The sequence below is a fragment of the Quercus lobata genome, chromosome 3 (assembly GCF_001633185.2).
Source record: "Quercus lobata isolate SW786 chromosome 3, ValleyOak3.0 Primary Assembly, whole genome shotgun sequence".
Taxonomy (NCBI): domain Eukaryota; kingdom Viridiplantae; phylum Streptophyta; class Magnoliopsida; order Fagales; family Fagaceae; genus Quercus; species Quercus lobata.
Genome location: NC_044906.1, coordinates 22,724,361 through 22,741,400, shown reverse-complemented (window position 1 = coordinate 22,741,400; position 17,040 = coordinate 22,724,361). Strand labels below are relative to the sequence as shown.

Below are 17,040 nucleotides of genomic sequence, written 5' to 3'. Positions count from 1 at the left end.
GTTAGGATTCATTAGGATTCATTATAACACATGATTTGCACTACACTTTCATATATTAAAGATGTAACCCTTAAAGTGGATGTAGGCTGTTAGGTTAAACCACGTAACCTTCGTGTTCTTGTGTTCTCTATTTTATACTTTTGCTTCTGCATCTATATAAGCACATTGAACAAGGTATATCAATGCTATTATTTAACAAAAGCAAATCTCAATGTTTATTTTGATGTTCATTTCTATGAATCCTCTTCGAGCTTTTCCTGCTTACTTAATTCTTATTGATGTAAATACTAAATAGTGAAAATTGGAATCCTATAGAAACCAAGTTTATTGTTTTAGCTTCAAACCAACATAATTTAATTATACTTTTATGCAAAACTTGAGACCAGCATATTTTTGGGCAAAGTTTTTCCTGATTGCAAAGATTTCCAACTAGTGTATCTAATTGTGTATTCTTAAACACAAACAGATTTGTAAGTTACATTCGCACGTATAGTCTCACACATTTCTCACTTCCAAATGCGTGGATAATTCATAATGTGTACCATCCAAGTGTCTATTTTGGTCGAATGATAGCACATTGCACAGAAATTCCACGCTTGGATAACTTAGAAGTATATTCCTCCATACGGAGTTCCACGAGTCCAACGTCACCAGGTGACGTTCTATACTCACCCACCAGAATCTCAAACCATTCATTGGAAGGCTTTCCTTTTAAATTTTCATAGCGTGATAACCATTTTTTACTTGGGGTAACGATGACAAGCCTCACCATGAAATCCCATACACTGGGATCTTCGATCTTTATGACGAATACAATTTCGTACAGGGTTTGTGGTGAGAGATCAATTGTCTCAATTTTCCCTGAAATTTCTAGCCACGAACAATATGCCTTTTTCAGCTCAGCCACTTCAATGTCTTCTCCACTGCAAAAATCAGGTAAGATTATAGTGCCATTGTGGAAAAGAAAGTCCCATAACATTAATGAATAAAAAAGGAAAAGAAAAAAAAAAAGAATTAGCACCAGAAATAACCCCATAGCCAACTTAAATGTTTGTTCATATAAAATCTAAAAACATGATTGGCCACTCTATTGACAGATCTACCTTGGAATAGTGTGCTCGTAGTCAATGTGCACAATATCTTAATAATTTACGATGGTCTAAAGACTAAAAGCAATGACTTTTCTACATCGCACTACATTGGTGTTGTATTCTATCATGGAGGAGCAATAATTTTTTTATTTTTTTATGGCAAGATTGTAATTTTATTAAGTAGAAGATAAATTCAGTACATTTTGAGCTAAAGCCAACCCAATCAACGTTAGATTTTCCTCTATCCAAAATACAAAATTACCACTATTAAATATGTGCTAACCTATTACTTTGTCACTTCACATGAGAAACTTGGACGAACCTAGAAAACCTTGAAGCCTTTGAGATACTCCAGTTAAGATATTTGATACAGCCAGTGGTGGATCGTCCAACCCCAAAAGAGCAGCAAAAACAATTTTTGAATCTCCTTCCAAAAATCACATCCTTTATACCCTCATCACAAGCAAAGCTAACTACCATGGAGGAGCAATATTTGGGTTTTACGCCTTTAAAGGCTACTGATTAATACTGTAAGTACTCGAAAATTGATGGTCCAAGCGCACTAAAAACAGTAATGCCTTGTCCTTCAAACCAAGCCCAAATAATAGAATTTCTATAGAGAGTGGGAAAACATATCTAGTGTAATTTTGAGCTAAGTTCAAGTCTAAGGCCGAAGAGCCCAAAGTAACAGAGAAAGACAATTCACATAGTAATTGAGAACAATGCTTTCCTTGGGCAGGTCCGAGGTTTAGTTCTTATATATGATTGATACAAGTTCTATACTAGGCAATGCACTGTTCACTTTCTTGTTTTTCTAATTCTTAGAGAATAATGTCCATCCCTTTAACTGGGAGGTTTCCCTCTCTTACATACCCTTCCTCCTTGCATCCTAGCCCTCCATCTGTATGCCTCAGGGCTTTTCTCAGGATACTTGTCCCATCAAAATTCTACTAAAGGTGGTAGAAAGGGCTGCTAGCTTTGAAACTACTATGCAGGTGTCATTTCCTCATTAATGCAGCTAATAAGGTTGTTGCAGTACATTCAATGTAGAGGGGGAAGGTATACCTTTACACGAAGCTCCTTCCCACTGTCTTGGTCCCTTCCTATGGTCCTTTCTCTTCTAATCGAGTTCTCATAAAACGATCTCTCGCATCTCCTTCCATTCTCGGGTCGATGAAGCCCTTAGACCGGATACACTTTAACGGGTGGGATCATGTGTGATACTTCATATTCAATCCTCTTGGGTCCTCGGACAACCTACATTAGCCCGCTAAAACCTTGCTATTAAGAATCGCTCTAAGAGTAAGGTTTTAGTAACAACGGGAAGGGTGGTACGTGCCAAGTGTGTTCCCACATGAAGACATTGCTTCATCTGTCTTTTGCATGTCCTTGACGCTTTGGTATCCACAACCTTGCAGTTATTACACTAGGCGGCTACTTGTCCCCCCACGTTCTAGGGTGCGATGGTGATCCTACGATCCTTATTTTCAGTAATTTATGAGTGGGAAATTTACTCATTTTTTACTCCTATATAAGGAGGGGATGGGAACAACTTTCTCCCATTTACTTGCTCTCTACCATTTTTCGTTGAAGCAGCAATCCGAGGAAAACCCATTCCAGTGCTCGTAGGTGCGTTTGGTTCTTCATCCCATACTATAAAGAAAGCTTTTTTTCTGTCCCGTTTAATTTTGACCATATAGGAACACATGGGTAGATTCGCTAGACTAGTTGACACCCCCGAAGGTATGGCTACCTTTAGGGCTAAATCTAGGATTCCCGACAATGTTGAACTTCAGCATTGCAAATTAGGAGAGTGGTTGGTCATTAATAAACCACCCGGGGCAGTAGTTATTCCTATGATCGCTTTCATAGAAAGTGGGATGGAAATACCTATGGGTAGGGTCACTAGGGATTTCCTTATAAATTCTAGGTTATCCCCAACCCAATGCTCTCCTAATCTTTTTAGGGTCCTCAGTAGTGTGGATATGATAAACCGAAAAATGGGAACTAACCTTAAGTGGCACGACGTACATAGGGTATATAATAGCCAAAAGGGAAAAGAGACAGGCTATTACTTTAAGTGTAGAGTTCCTTCTGTTAGGCTAAATTCTTGAGGGTATAGACGAAGATTTCCTCATCATCTCGGGTGAATGGCATGATGTGTTGCACTGCCCTACCCAAGATAGGGAACCAGGTGGGGTTCCTAAGGTCTTTAGACTAATTTAGGGCATCCCTCTTCCCACAATTTGTTGTTTTTGCTTACAATAAATAATTGTGTAACTAATAGCTTCTTTATTCCTCTACAGATGAGTTCCACACTGCTCCGAACAAAATTTTGGTGAATTTTGCAGACCTCAACCGAATCCTCAAGTCAGAGATTTTTCTCCACCGAGACGGGCAACTTTGAGTTGTACACGTGATCCTCGAATTCAAGCCCATCTCCAACTGTTTCCAAGTCCCAAACACGTGATTAAAGCAAAGGATCTGATGCTAGCCCTAATCGACGTAGCTATCCCCGGATTCTTGACTAAGCCTCCTCCATCTGGTACCCAAGACGCCTAATTACCAACTCTGCTTATGGCCAAGTTGCTCTACTCCCAAGAGTAACCTATTCCCTCTGACGATAAGCAGGAAGAACACGCACCTGAACCTATTCAGGAGGATTTGGACAAAGATTTCAAAGTCTTCTATCAAGAAGATCCCAAAGACTCCCCAGCTCTTACTCACTGTTACCTTGTTACCGCTCAAATTAATACCAGTCAGGAAGCATCAAACATACCGGAAGTGATGGTTCTGGAAGAAAAAACTCCTAATCTATTGATACTACTTACCGCCCATGCTGGGGGTGACTCCCTCGCGGTGCCCATAGTACCTAGCCACCAACTCCTGCCCCGGCTCAGGCCACCATTGCAGAGGCTACCGAAAAGAAAAGGGAAAAACAACTGAGGGCTTCGAAGAAGGAGAGATCCCCCATCCTACGAAACAACTGCCCACCAAAGAGCCTAAAACTACAAGGACTCATCAAAAGAAAGGTGCTGCTTCTGGGATCGGCAAAGGCATCGAAGGGGAACAATGTCCAAAACGGACCATATGAAATCCTACCTTTGTACTCAGCTCAAGAGACCCTATGACCTCTAAAGCATCCCTTAGGGATCCCTAGAAGGGAAGGTCAAGGCTAGTTTCTAAATGCCTGGAAAAGGCTATTCTACTCTTAGAGGATATGCAAGAGCTTCAGGGGTTGAGGAAACATGAGGTGTTCCTCTCACTGAAAAAGGACCTTTCAAAGGTTAGATTCCATCATCTTTCCTTACCACCACTTTATACGTTGTCTTAACTTAGACTCTAATTCTGGCCTTATTACCATCTTCCATTATCTACTTGATTAATCATTGGCACTATTTTTTTTTCTTTACAGGCAGTGCAAGCGTCCTTCATTGCTGAGGAGTTAGTGGACCATGCCCTATCTAAGTCCCACGAGGCAAAAGGCAAGCTTACCCACTCCTAGAAAGCCCTTGCCAACTTCGAGAAAAAGCTCAAAGAGACCCTTTTTCACTTAGCCGAAGTTGAAAAATGGTGCAAAAACGCCGAAGCTGCCCTCGCAAGGTTTGAAAAACAGGCTGAGGAGTTACGAGTCTCCTTGAAAAAGTGTGAAACGCAACTAGCCTTGGCCATGGAAAAGACTAAGCAGCAGAAAAAACAGCTCGAGGACAAAGATGCTAAGAGGGCAAAGGCTAAGCAGGCTGCATACGATGCTGGGATGATAAAGACTACCTAGAGTTTGACTGCTTAGCTCAAGGATGTTGCTCGAACTTTTTGTGCAGAAGTTTGGAGCGAATTCCTTAACGTTGCAGGAGTTATGGCAGATTTCAACTTGAGGGGAGTTGACAAGGTATACTATCCTCCTGCACTTTGCCTTACTCCAAGCACTGCCCTTCCTCCTCCTAAACTGAGCTCTACTTCTTCAATGCCCAAGTCTACCACAACTTCAACCACTATGCCTAGCTCCAGGAAAGACAAAGAACAACCAACTCCCAGGCCCGTAGTGAAGTTAGAATCAAAGAAGGTTGTTGAAGTTCAACAATTGAAGAAGAAGAAGAAAGACAAAGAGAAGGAGGTCATGGCTTGACTTCTTCAAACACAGAGTATAGATTAGTTTTGACAAGGGTTAGGTTTAGCTGATACCCTCTTTTTGTAATTTGTACCTTAAACGAATATATTTCACTTTTGTTTCCCTCCTATTTACATAATCTTTACTCTCTTACTTTATTAAGTATTTTCTCATACTCTTCTGATACAAGTATGTAACTCTAAATACATTAAGTTTCTTCAAATTCAATTTTAACTCTTTCAACATATCCACCAAGCTCGGATAGACTTTTACTTAAAATGCTTGGGATTTAACTTCATTTGAAGTTTGCTTAGCCGTTGAAACTATCTTGGACTCCCAAACCGAGGGTTCCAATAAGACTAAGATTCACCTGGCTCTTAACCTTTGTTCACCTAAGAGTTAATTTACTTAAGGCCTGTGACCCTAGGAGTTGAACAAGAACAAGGTTCTGTTTAACAATTAACCAATTTTCACGTAAGAGTTAATTTACCCAAGGCTTGTGACCTGAGGAGTCAAACAAGACCAAGGTTCTATTTAACATCTAACCAATTTTTATATAAAGGTTAATTTATCCAAGGCCTGTGACCCAAAGAGTTGAACAAGACTGAGATTCTGTTTAACACTTAACCAATTTTCACATAAGGGTTAATTTAGCTAAGGCATGTGACCCGTGGAGTCGAACAAGACCAAGGTTCTGTTTAATACTTAGTATCTAGATTAAATTCAATGAAGATCAACTTGTAAGTAAAACACCAATCAATAAATAGATGAAATCCGAATAGAATTTGTATTATTAATAATAATACCTACGTAGATTATTTACATTCCATGGACGTGGAATCACATTTTCATCCAAGTCTTCTAAGTAATAAGCCACAATGCCCGCTACTAAAGTTATCCTGTACGAGCCTTCCTAATTAAGACCTAGCTTCCCCCATGATGGGTTCTTCATCGTTCCCCTTACTTTCCTTAAGACTAAATCTCCAAGTGTCAATGGCTTTGCCTTAACTCTTTTATCATACCCTTGCCAGATTTTTTGCTAATAATGTGCCATTTTGACCATAGCTACTTCTCTTCTTTCGTCAATTAGTTCTAGACTCGCCAAAAGCAAATGATCATTCTCTTCCATATTAAACTGATCAGTTCTCAAGTTCGAGAAACCTACATCAAGGGGTATGACCACTTCGGATCCGTAGGTCATTGAGAATGGAGTCACTACTATTGATCTTCAGGGTGTGGTGCGATATGTCCATAATACATAGGGTAACTCATCCACCCATCTTCCTTTCACGTCATTTAACCTTTTCTTCTACCCAAACACTATGGCCTTATTAACCGCTTCTGCCTGCCCGTTTCCCTGTGGATAGGTTGGAGTAAAATACTTGTTCCTGATACCTAACTCCCCACAATACCTTATGAAGGCCTTATTGTCAAACTGGAGTCCATTGTCCGAGATCAGTTTATGAGGAATCCCGAATTTGGTAACAATGTTCCTCTAAATGAACCTCTTCACATCCACATCCCTAATGTTAAAAAGAGGTACAGCCTCCACCCACTTCGTAAAGTAATCAGTTCCGACGATGAGCCATCTTCAGTTTCCTGCAGCCCTTAGGAAGGGCCCCACTATGTCCAAGCCCCACTAGGCAAATGGCCAAGGACTAGTGAGTGGATTCAAAACCCCTCCCAGTTGATGGATATTTGGAGTGTATCTTTAACACTGATCGCACTTCTGAACATACTCTTGGGCAACTTTTTGTATACTTGGCCACCAATACCCCTCTATGAGATAAAGACCTTCTCCCAATATGACTTTCACAAATCCCCTAATGCAACTGAACGCATAGTAGATACGGTCCCGAGTGGAAGCATTTATACAACTTTTGCTCCTCGGAAAGCCAATATCGTGGGGCCTTCCTACATATCTTCTCAGCCTCACTTTTATCTTCAGGCAATAACCCTTCCTTTAAGAATGAAACAAAAGGGTCCATCCAACTTGGCTCGACCTGTATACTATGCATCTAACAAAAAATTGGTCATCATGGCTAGGAGCTACCAAATTCTCTACAATAATGACCCAAGGTAGGCCTGATCCCGAAGAGGTAGCCAACATAGCCAACGAATTTGCATTGGAGTTCTGCCCTTTCGATATTTGCCTTAGGGCAAAACTTTTAAAACAAGATTGGGCACGCCTAACTTTGACAAGATACCCTTGCATTTGTTAATCTCTGGCCTCAAATTCTCCATTGACTTGCCCAACCACTAAACATGAATTTGAATATATTTCTATAATTTCCCCTCCAAGCCTGCCAACCATTGCCATCCCAACCAATAAAACTTCATACTCAGCTTCATTGTTTGTAGCCGGGAAGCCCAACCATAGGGACTTCTCCTCTAAGAGCTTCTCGGGGGTCACCAATACAATCCCCACTCCAGAGCCTTTTTGGTTTGCCGCTCCATCTGTATATACCTCCCAGGTTGCAAGAGAAAAGGTTGAAACGACCAAAACACTTGGTCCTAGCCTCTCGTCTCTTGCAACATCCTCAGTAAACTTTGCAACAAAGTCTGCCAAAACTTGCCCCTTTACAACAGTACAAGGCAAGTATTTAACACGAAGGCTCCAAGCATGGTCCCCCATTTAGTAATCCTACTCGTATAATCAGACTTCCGTAAGCCTGCAAAAGGAGCTGTGTGAGTACCACAACAGTATACACCTGGAAATAATGAGGAAGCTTCCTCGTAGCATGTATAGTGGCCAACACTGCTTTTTCCAAGGGCAAGTAGCGAGTCTCTGCACTTCCGGCAAGGATTTGCTAACATAATAGACAGACTTCTGCACTCTATTCTCTGTTCTAACCAAAACCAAACTTACTACGTGATCTGTGACTGCTATGTAAGCATATAATACTTCCTCCTTCTTCGTCAGCTTTTGCACTTCCTTGGGGTTCTGAGGAGGATGCAAATCTTCAATAGCCTTGATCTGATCAGGATTAACCTCTATTCCCTGGTGTATAATCATGTAGCCCAAGAATTTTCCGGAGCTAACATCGAAGGAGCACTTAGATGCATTTAGATGCAATTTATGTCTCCTAAGCACCAAGAATACATCTTTTAGGTCCTTTAAGTGCTCTGAGGCCTGCTTTCTTTTCACCACCATAACATTATTGTACGCCTCAATATTCCTCCCGATCTGCACTTTGAACATCTATGTCACCATTCTTTGATATGTTAACCCTGCATTCTTTAGACCAAAAGGCATCACCTAATAGTGATAATTGCATGTGCGAGTTCGGAAAGCAGTCTTATCCTGGTCAGACAACACTAGAGGTATCTGATGATACCCCTGAAAAGCATCCAAGAAACTCATCCGAGGATGTTCAACCGTCGCATCCACTAATTGGTCAATCCAAGGAACAGGGAAAGGATCCTTAAGGCATACTTTATTCAGATTCGTGAAATCAACACACAAGTGACACTTCTCATTTTTCTTTTTCACTACTACAGTATTAGCCAACCACTCAGGGTAAAAGACTTCCTTGATTGCCTTAGCCTGCTTAAGAACCTCTTCCTTTACTGCCTCGACGTGCTCTTTTGAAAAGCGTCGGAGTTGCCTTCTTGGTACAGCACTAAAATACATTCAATCGATGACATATAAACTTGGGGTCAATCCCTGGTGCATCATAAGTACTCCACACAAAGACATCCACATTATTCTTCAAAAACTCCACCAGTTTTTCTTTCTTCGCAAGTGGCAACTGAGCCCTGACTTGAAAGTACCTATCTTCATCCAAATCGATAATAACCCTTTCCAACTCTTCAAAGAGTAACCCCTATGACTCAGTCCCAAGTTCAACCTCAAGACCATTTAGTTGTTATGGAGCCTGCTCCCTCCCCAATGGAGCTTTATCCAGTGAGTGTAGCAGCCACCAAACATTGTCTAGCCACTGTCTGACTTCCAACTAACTCTCCAACTCATCCCTGCGTGGGATACTTGAACTTTAAGTGCAGGGTGGATGATATTACCCCCATAGCATGAAACCAAGGCCTCGCTAAAATAGTTGTATAAGGGGAATAGACTTCTACCACAATAAAGTTAACTTGCACCTCCTTGTCCCCAGCTTACACAAGTAGTCTAATCATTCCGCTGGGGATTACTGTTCTTCCATCAAATCCAACTAGGGTTGAATCATACTTCTCCAGATCCTCAGGTTTGAGATTTAACCCCTTATACAAATCTAAGTACATAATCTCAGCTCCACTTCCATGGTCCACAAGGACCCTTTTCAGATCATACCCCCCGATTTGAAGAGTCACCACTAGGGCATCATCATGGGGTTGGAATGTCCCCACTTTGTCCTCCTCTAAGAAACCCAAGGTTGGTAATGACTCCAGTTTAGCCTTCTTAGACACCTGGGCTTAATGTCCCAGTTCTGGGCTTGAAGCTACAGACATAACTCTTGAGTACAAACCAGCATCACCCTTAGGCGTGGAAAAAATCAAGTTAATAGTACCTAGGGCTGGCTGAGGAGCCCCATCTCTTTGATACCTAGCCCTGGCCTGTCCTATCTGCCCTACGGGCTGATACAGAAACTGCTTCAACTTCCCTACCTTCACCAATTGACCCAAGTGGTCATGTAAAGTTTTGCAATCCTTAGTTGTATGTCCCCTCTCTTGATGGTAGTGGCAGTAGAGACTTTGGCTTCTCTTGGACAGGTCTCCCCCCATCTTATTAGGCCATTTGAAGTATGACTCATTCTTAATCTTCTCGAGGATTTGATAAACTGGTTCCTTGATCAATGAGCTAACCATCTACGCGCCAACCCCCGATGATTGGTTTGAAAAATCCCTCCTAGGTCGATATCCTCCTACTTGAGGATCCCTCTTTTTAGGGAAAACCTTGCCCTTGCCCTTGCCCTTGCCCTTGCCCTTGCCTTGGGTCTGATCTTCCTCGACCTGTTTATGCTCATCGATGCGGTCCATAAGTTGACGCATACTATGAGCAAATTTCATTGTCAATGATTTCCTCAAATCATGCCCTGTTGGAAGCCCTACCTTAAAAGTATTTATGGCCACATCTTCAAAACTCCCATCTATTTCATTAAACATTTCCCAATATCTATCCAAGTAGGTCTTAAGAGTTTCCCCCTCCCTCATTACCATGGATAATAGAGAATCCAAGGTCCTAGGAACTCTACTACACGTTACAAACCTTGCTCCAAACGCTCGGGTCAACTCTTCAAAAGATCTTATTGAACCTTCCTCCAACCCATCGAACCATCTCATAGTAACAGGCCTAAGGCTAGAAAGGAATACCTTGCACATAAGAGCCTCATTCCTGGAGTGAACAGCCATCCTCTAATTGAAATAGCTCACATGCTCCACAGGGTCGGTTCTCCCATTATAAATGGTAAACATAGGCTGTGTAAAGTGATGAGGCAGCTTGGTTCTGTCAATTCTCCTTACGAAGGGTGACTTTGAAATTTGGCAAAGGGCCTTGCTCATTGTATCATTCCCCATATTCCGAGGGGATGAGCTTTTTCCCTGCTTCCTCCTATGCTTTTCTAACTTATCCAAACGCAAGGATGCAGAGAAAGATTTGCTAGAAGGTGTCCTAGATCTTCGTCGATAGGATCAGTCCCTTCTCTCCTCGAATCCTTCACTTGATGGGGGTGTAGAATTTCTCCTATCACGTTCCTTCCAACGCAAATTTTTGTGCAAATGATCAATCTCCAGCCTTAAATTCCACATTTCTTGCTTGTATGAAACATGGCTTCCAATTCTTGAATGACTCCTCTTAGTGAGCTTTGTATGTTGCGTTTTCACCCTAACACTGGGTGTGGGATTGTACTCCTTATCCCTCCTTTGTTCCAAACTAACAAAGTGATCCTCATACTGAGAACCCACATACTCTTCCCTATTCTGCTCAAGGTTAGCCATAACTTAGGAAAACTACAAATAAACTCTCCACAGATAGCGCCAATTGTAAGTACTCGAAAATTGATGGCCCAAGCCCACTAAGAATAGTAGTGCCTTGTCCTTCAAACCAAGCCCAAACAATATAATTTCTATACGGAATGGGAAAACAGTTCTAGTGTAATTTTGAGCTAAGTTCAAGTCTAAGGCCAAAGAGCCCAAGGTAACAGAGAAAGACAATTCACGTAGTAATTGAGAACAATGCTTTCCTCGGGCAGGTCCAAGGTTTAGTTCTTATATATGATTGATACAAGTTCTATTCTAGGCAATGCACTATTCACTTTCTTGTTTTTCTAATTCTTAGAGAATAATGTCCATCCCTTTAACTGGGAGGTTTCCCTCCCTTATATACCCTTCCTCCTTGCATCTTAATCCTCTATCTGTATGCCTCAGGGCTTTTCTCAGGACACTTGTCCCATCAAAGTTTTGCTGAAGGTGGTAGAAGGGGCTGCTAGCTATGAAACTACTATTCAAGTGTCATTTCCTCATTAATGCAGGTGATTAGGTTGTTGCAGTGCATTCAATGCGGAGATGGAAGGTATACGTTTATAGGAAGCTCCCTCCCACTGTCTTGGTCCCTTCCCATGGTCCTTTCTCTTCTAATCGGGTTCTCATAGAATGCTATCTCACATCTCCTTCCATTCTCAGGTCGATGAAGTCCTCGGGCCGGATACACTTTAACGGGTGGGATCGTGTATGATACTTCATATTCAATCCTCTTCAGTCCTCGGACACTCTACAAATACTAATACTCAATCTCTCTAATCTCATAATCATAATATTTGAAAAAAATTTAAATAATTCTTTATATTTGGCTGTTAGAGTGGGGCCGTATGCCATATAGGCAATTAGGTTGCGAGTGAGCGTGGCCCAAAACGCAGCATGTAACATGTGCCTATCTGGTCAAAAATGGAGATGAGTGAAATGATTCCTGCTTCCTCATTGTGTGAGTTAATTGGGTGATTGATAATGACCCTATTTATTCCCTATATAACTTTCGAATTAATATAACCCTATTTTAATGCAGCTTTAGAGTAAGAGAGGTTTACTCAAAATTACTATTATTTCCACTATTTAGGATTCCTACATAATCAAATGCTCCTTGAAGAAACAACTCATAATTAGACCCAATTGCTTCTCATGCCATTGGCTTACTGATTGAATGTTGAATAGCCTAAAACATAACATGAAGCTCTTCATCTAGTATTTAACTTTACCTTGCATTTTTCTCTTCGGTCCATATCCAATATTTGCCGGTGTCATCCAAACGGATAGAGAGTTGTCTTGCAAAAAGCACGAAACCATTCTTGTTTGACCCCTTGTCAACAAAAAACTTCTGCAATGGAAGTAATAAAAAACTTGAATAGCAATGAGGACAATGTAAAGACACAATAACATTAGCAACCATATGATAATTAATAATCAATTTAAATTCTACAAAAATTTGGTTTAAAAACTCTTTATATATATTATCTAATAAAAACTGGTCACATTAGTTTTCTTTTCAAATAAAAGAATAGGCATTTCATACAAATTCACTATCTTATTAAATTCTTTTTCAGTATATAATTATCAAAATTAAAAGAAAAGTTTATAATTATCAAAACAAAAATACATCAATAAGCCCTCCATACAGTTGTTCACAGGGATGGACCTACTCCTACACCATGAGGCCATGGCCCCTCCCACAATTAAATATTTTTAAAATAATGTGTACCTCTAAAAATGTTTATAATCTGGGCTTAAGATCAGGGATGGAACTACCTTGGCCCCTCCCTAGTATATATATTCGCATAAAAATTTTACTTTTGGCTCTAAAATTAATAACTTGGCCCAACTCTCCCAAAAAATTTATAAGCTAACCCATGAAACCAAAAATGAAAAAAATTATCAAATCATTTCTTGTCTAGTTATCCCAAGAATATCAAGAAAAATATTTGGCTAAACATTTGGATAATTTACAAATCCAGACAACAAGGAAAATCTACAAAACAATTCACATCTTCAGATAATAAAAAAAAATCTTTGGACACGGTCTAAGTAAAAAAAAAAAAATATATATATATATATATATATATATATATAACAAATCAATTATAAATCCTAGCAAAACAAATCACAAAACTCAATAATTTTTACCCAATTTCTACCTCTCATTTGAGAGCACTTTGTCCCTCTCATTTGAGAGCTCTTTGTTCCTTTCAAATGACTCTACCTCATAGTCATAAAGACAACTCCTATACTACTAATCACTCCATCCACACACCAATTAGTGTCACCAGCAACTTGGATCAGTTGATGTCTTTAACTCAACCCAGGAAAAAAAAAAATTATTTTTTTAAAGAGCTGCTACTCTTTAACACAACCCATGGAAATTTTTTTTTTTTCTTTTAATGATAGAATTTTATTAATTTTTAATGTTTTATTAACTTTGAGACACACTTGGCATGCATGCATAAATGTAATACATGTGTGAAACAACAATCTACTATTTTGTGTCTCACCTAAACTGCCACCAGAACGTCTGTGTGATTAGTCTATTGGTAATAAACTTTGTACCTTAGCTAAATCAATGTAGTGATGGGAAAAGCTTTATTATTTACATAGTTGAAGACTCAAATTTACCGTTCATTATCATGTGATTGTTTAACAGATCTCTTTTTCTTTTCATTTTTTTACTACTTTTTCAAAATGGCAATTTTTTAAAGGAAAAGATCTCACATCTTTATGCTACCTCAACCTTAACCAAGTAATAATAAATAAATAAAATCCTTAACCAAGACACCAATAATTGTCTCACCCTTTTTTTTCGCTAAATATTAGTGCATGATGTTGATTAACCATTATTTTAGTTGTTTTATTAATGTAATACTAGAAATGGATTTTAACTTTTAACTATAGTTTTTGTATTTTTTTTTTTTTTGAAACTTTTATATACAGCATTATGAAGTTATTAGGTATAGAATTATGTGAAAAGAATAAATAGATTTTTTTAAAAAAAATTTATAATGTGGATAGAATAAAGAATTGGTCTAACCTCAATCAGACCTTGAAAATATCAAGATGTGTCAATTAACTTACTAAACTCTTGATTATAAATATCTATTATTGATTTAAAATAAATAAATACAAAATAAATACAAAAACAAAAAATTAATGCTAATAATGCATCATTATCAACCTCTAGTATTAATATTCCAACTTTTTAAAATTCTTGAACAAAGAACTTTGCCCCCCAAGTTTGAATCCTGATTCCATCCCTACTCAAAATTATAATTGCCTCTAAAAAATTGAGTTGTGGCAATTCGTGTTTGTGAGTCAGGTTTATGTCGTGTCGAGCCATGAGTATTCGACTATATGAGTTGACCCAAACCAAACCTATTTAGTAAACGTGTCAAGAAACCTCAACCCAAACATGACCTATTTATTAAACAGGTCGACCCGACCTGACAGGTTTAACTCATTTAATTAACAAGTTATATAAAGGTTAATAAAAATGACCCATTTAATAATCTATTTATGATTAATAAGTTATACCTAACCTATATAATTTTTATCAATTCTCATATATCTAATAAAAATACAATTACAACTATAAATATAGTAATAAACATATAAAAATGAATCACTAATTAAGCAATAATATCAAAATAACTAATAACTTTATAAGCTAAATGGGTCAAACGGGTTAAACGAGTTCACATGTTGAACACGAACACTACCCGTTTATTAAATGAGTTGGTCATGCCAACCTGGATATGACCTGAACCTGTTTAGCCTCAACCCATAACCTGTTTATAAACAGGTTAGTTGTGTCAGGTTCGCGAGTTGTGTCAGATTTTGTCACCCCTAACCTAAAAGGACTTAAAAAGAATAATGGACAACTCGCTGGATTTCTCCAACAAAAAATGCTAGGACAATAATAAATTACACAAATGTTACCACAACTCGTCACATAGCAAATTATGAGTGATGGAAAGATGGACCTATATGAATCCATCACTTTTTCTCCACTTCTTACAACTCACTATTGTAGCAAAAGTTGTGTAATTTTAAGGTGGTTCTAGTGGTGTTGTTTTTTCAACCAACTAAATTTGATACATGTCTCTTGCAAAATTGAAATTTGAAAATCAACCAACTAGAATTGAAAGCTGGCCCCAAAAGTCAAAACCCGAAAACTAAAGTGACCAACTAGCCCACATTTTGTGAATTGTGGCTGCTGGCCACTATCTACAACAAGAACTAAAACAATTTTTTTTTTCTTTACTAACAAAACAAAAGAAAATCCATTATATAAAAAAATTAGGGAATAAAAACAAATGGTTTATGTATTATTAATTTATTATACATATGTGTTTAGTATGAAACTTTGATTGTTTGCTTGATTAGGATCCAAAATTAAGAGTTTAGTACTTCAAGATTTAGTTATTGCCTTGCTATCTACTATCTAGCTCTACCCAAAGGATGTTGAAGTGTTATATTTAAGTAAACTTCTTATTATCGAATGATCAAAAAAAATGTTATTTATGTTTATTTTGGCACCTCCAAAGATAAAATACTACTTTTATTCAAACCTTTCAGTATACTTTTTTTTTTTTTTTTTTGAATTTCAGAGTTACAAATAATCTTTAAATTATATTAGTTTAAATTAATTATAATTGGTTGTCTCTTTGAATAAAACAACACAATGCTAAATAGATTCTGAGTAAATTAAGTTCATATTCTCTAAATAAATCTAATTAATTAGGTACTTTCATTTCTACAAATTATCTAATTTGATCATTTTATTAATTAATTTGTTAATACTTATTAATGAAATATTTTATATATATATATATATATATATATATAATACTTATTATTGATTCCTTTTTCGGATTTGTGACCATTAACCAATATATAACATTTCATCAATTTCAAACAAGAATTGATACTGGGGAAATTGATAAGAAACTTGCCAGTTTGTTGCGTTTCAAGAAAATTCCAGCATAGAGCTGATCACACAGCTTTTCCGGGGAAGACTTGTCGATTGGTGTCTCTGAATCTTTCAAAATGGCTATGAAATTAAGTGGGGGCCTGGTTATCCCTTTTCTTTCTGTAATTTCCATTTCCTTTTCCTTCTCTGAGTTTGCCTCACTCACAACTACTGTTTGTTCAACTTCTTGGATCTCTGCTGCCTGCTCCATCAGATGCAGTCCTGGCTTTCCAAAAAAAAGAGTGATAATACTAACAATAATTACGGACGAAGAACATGATCAAATTATCATATGTACTATTTGATAGTTTGAAGGAAAGAAACGAAGAAAAAATCAAACAAAGACATACACAATTGCATCTGATGCATGATCGTTAGACAACAAGTCTAGAGTTGAGTCCTTTCTCTATAAGTATAACCGATTTGTACGCCTTGTTGGTGGATTGAAGTCTACTTTCTTTTTCGTTCTTTAAATATTCTCATCTATATTATTATTGTACGGGATTTTTGTTCTTGAGATAACACTTCAAGAGGAATCCAATGCTATCCTCATCTATGTGGGGTCGGTTCCAACTTCCAATTGAAATAAAGAGTCTTTCTTCTTCTTTTTTAAATCAAAAGAAATAAAGAGAGTCTAGAGACTCATGTCTCGTTTGGTAGAACATCTTAAACACATATTTTCAGTTTTTAAATATTATTACACATATTTTTACACACTTTTTCACCCATACGAATTTTAAAAAAATACAAACAACATTACTTAAACTTCTCTACCAAACAGCCTTGAAATACCGAGCCCAAAGTAACTACAAGGATTTCTCCTTGAGCTCATCAAAACAAGGGACACAAAATTGATTGATTTTAAGTTCATAAAATAACATGTATTTTTCAACTCG

At 38.0% G+C, this 17,040-nt stretch overlaps 1 protein-coding gene across 2 annotated transcripts; it reads right to left on the bottom strand.

Moving 5' to 3' along the window:
- Window positions 1–392: 392 nt before the first annotated feature.
- Window positions 393–16,699, bottom strand: LOC115979167 (protein PHLOEM PROTEIN 2-LIKE A1-like). 2 transcript variants are annotated; one of them, XM_031101137.1, is made up of 4 exons: window positions 16,495–16,699; window positions 16,128–16,370; window positions 12,387–12,505; window positions 393–923 (listed from the first exon to the last, which is right to left on the bottom strand). In XM_031101137.1, exons 2-4 carry the CDS (start codon window positions 16,353–16,355, stop codon window positions 554–556), a joined length of 717 nt encoding a protein of 238 aa, XP_030956997.1. In that variant the 5' UTR covers window positions 16,356–16,370; window positions 16,495–16,699; the 3' UTR covers window positions 393–553. The 2 variants fall into 2 exon arrangements, with proteins under 2 accessions (XP_030956997.1, XP_030956996.1); XM_031101136.1 differs by having other exon boundaries at window positions 16,128–16,366; window positions 16,495–16,698.
- Between the last annotated feature and the right edge of the window lie 341 nt (window positions 16,700–17,040).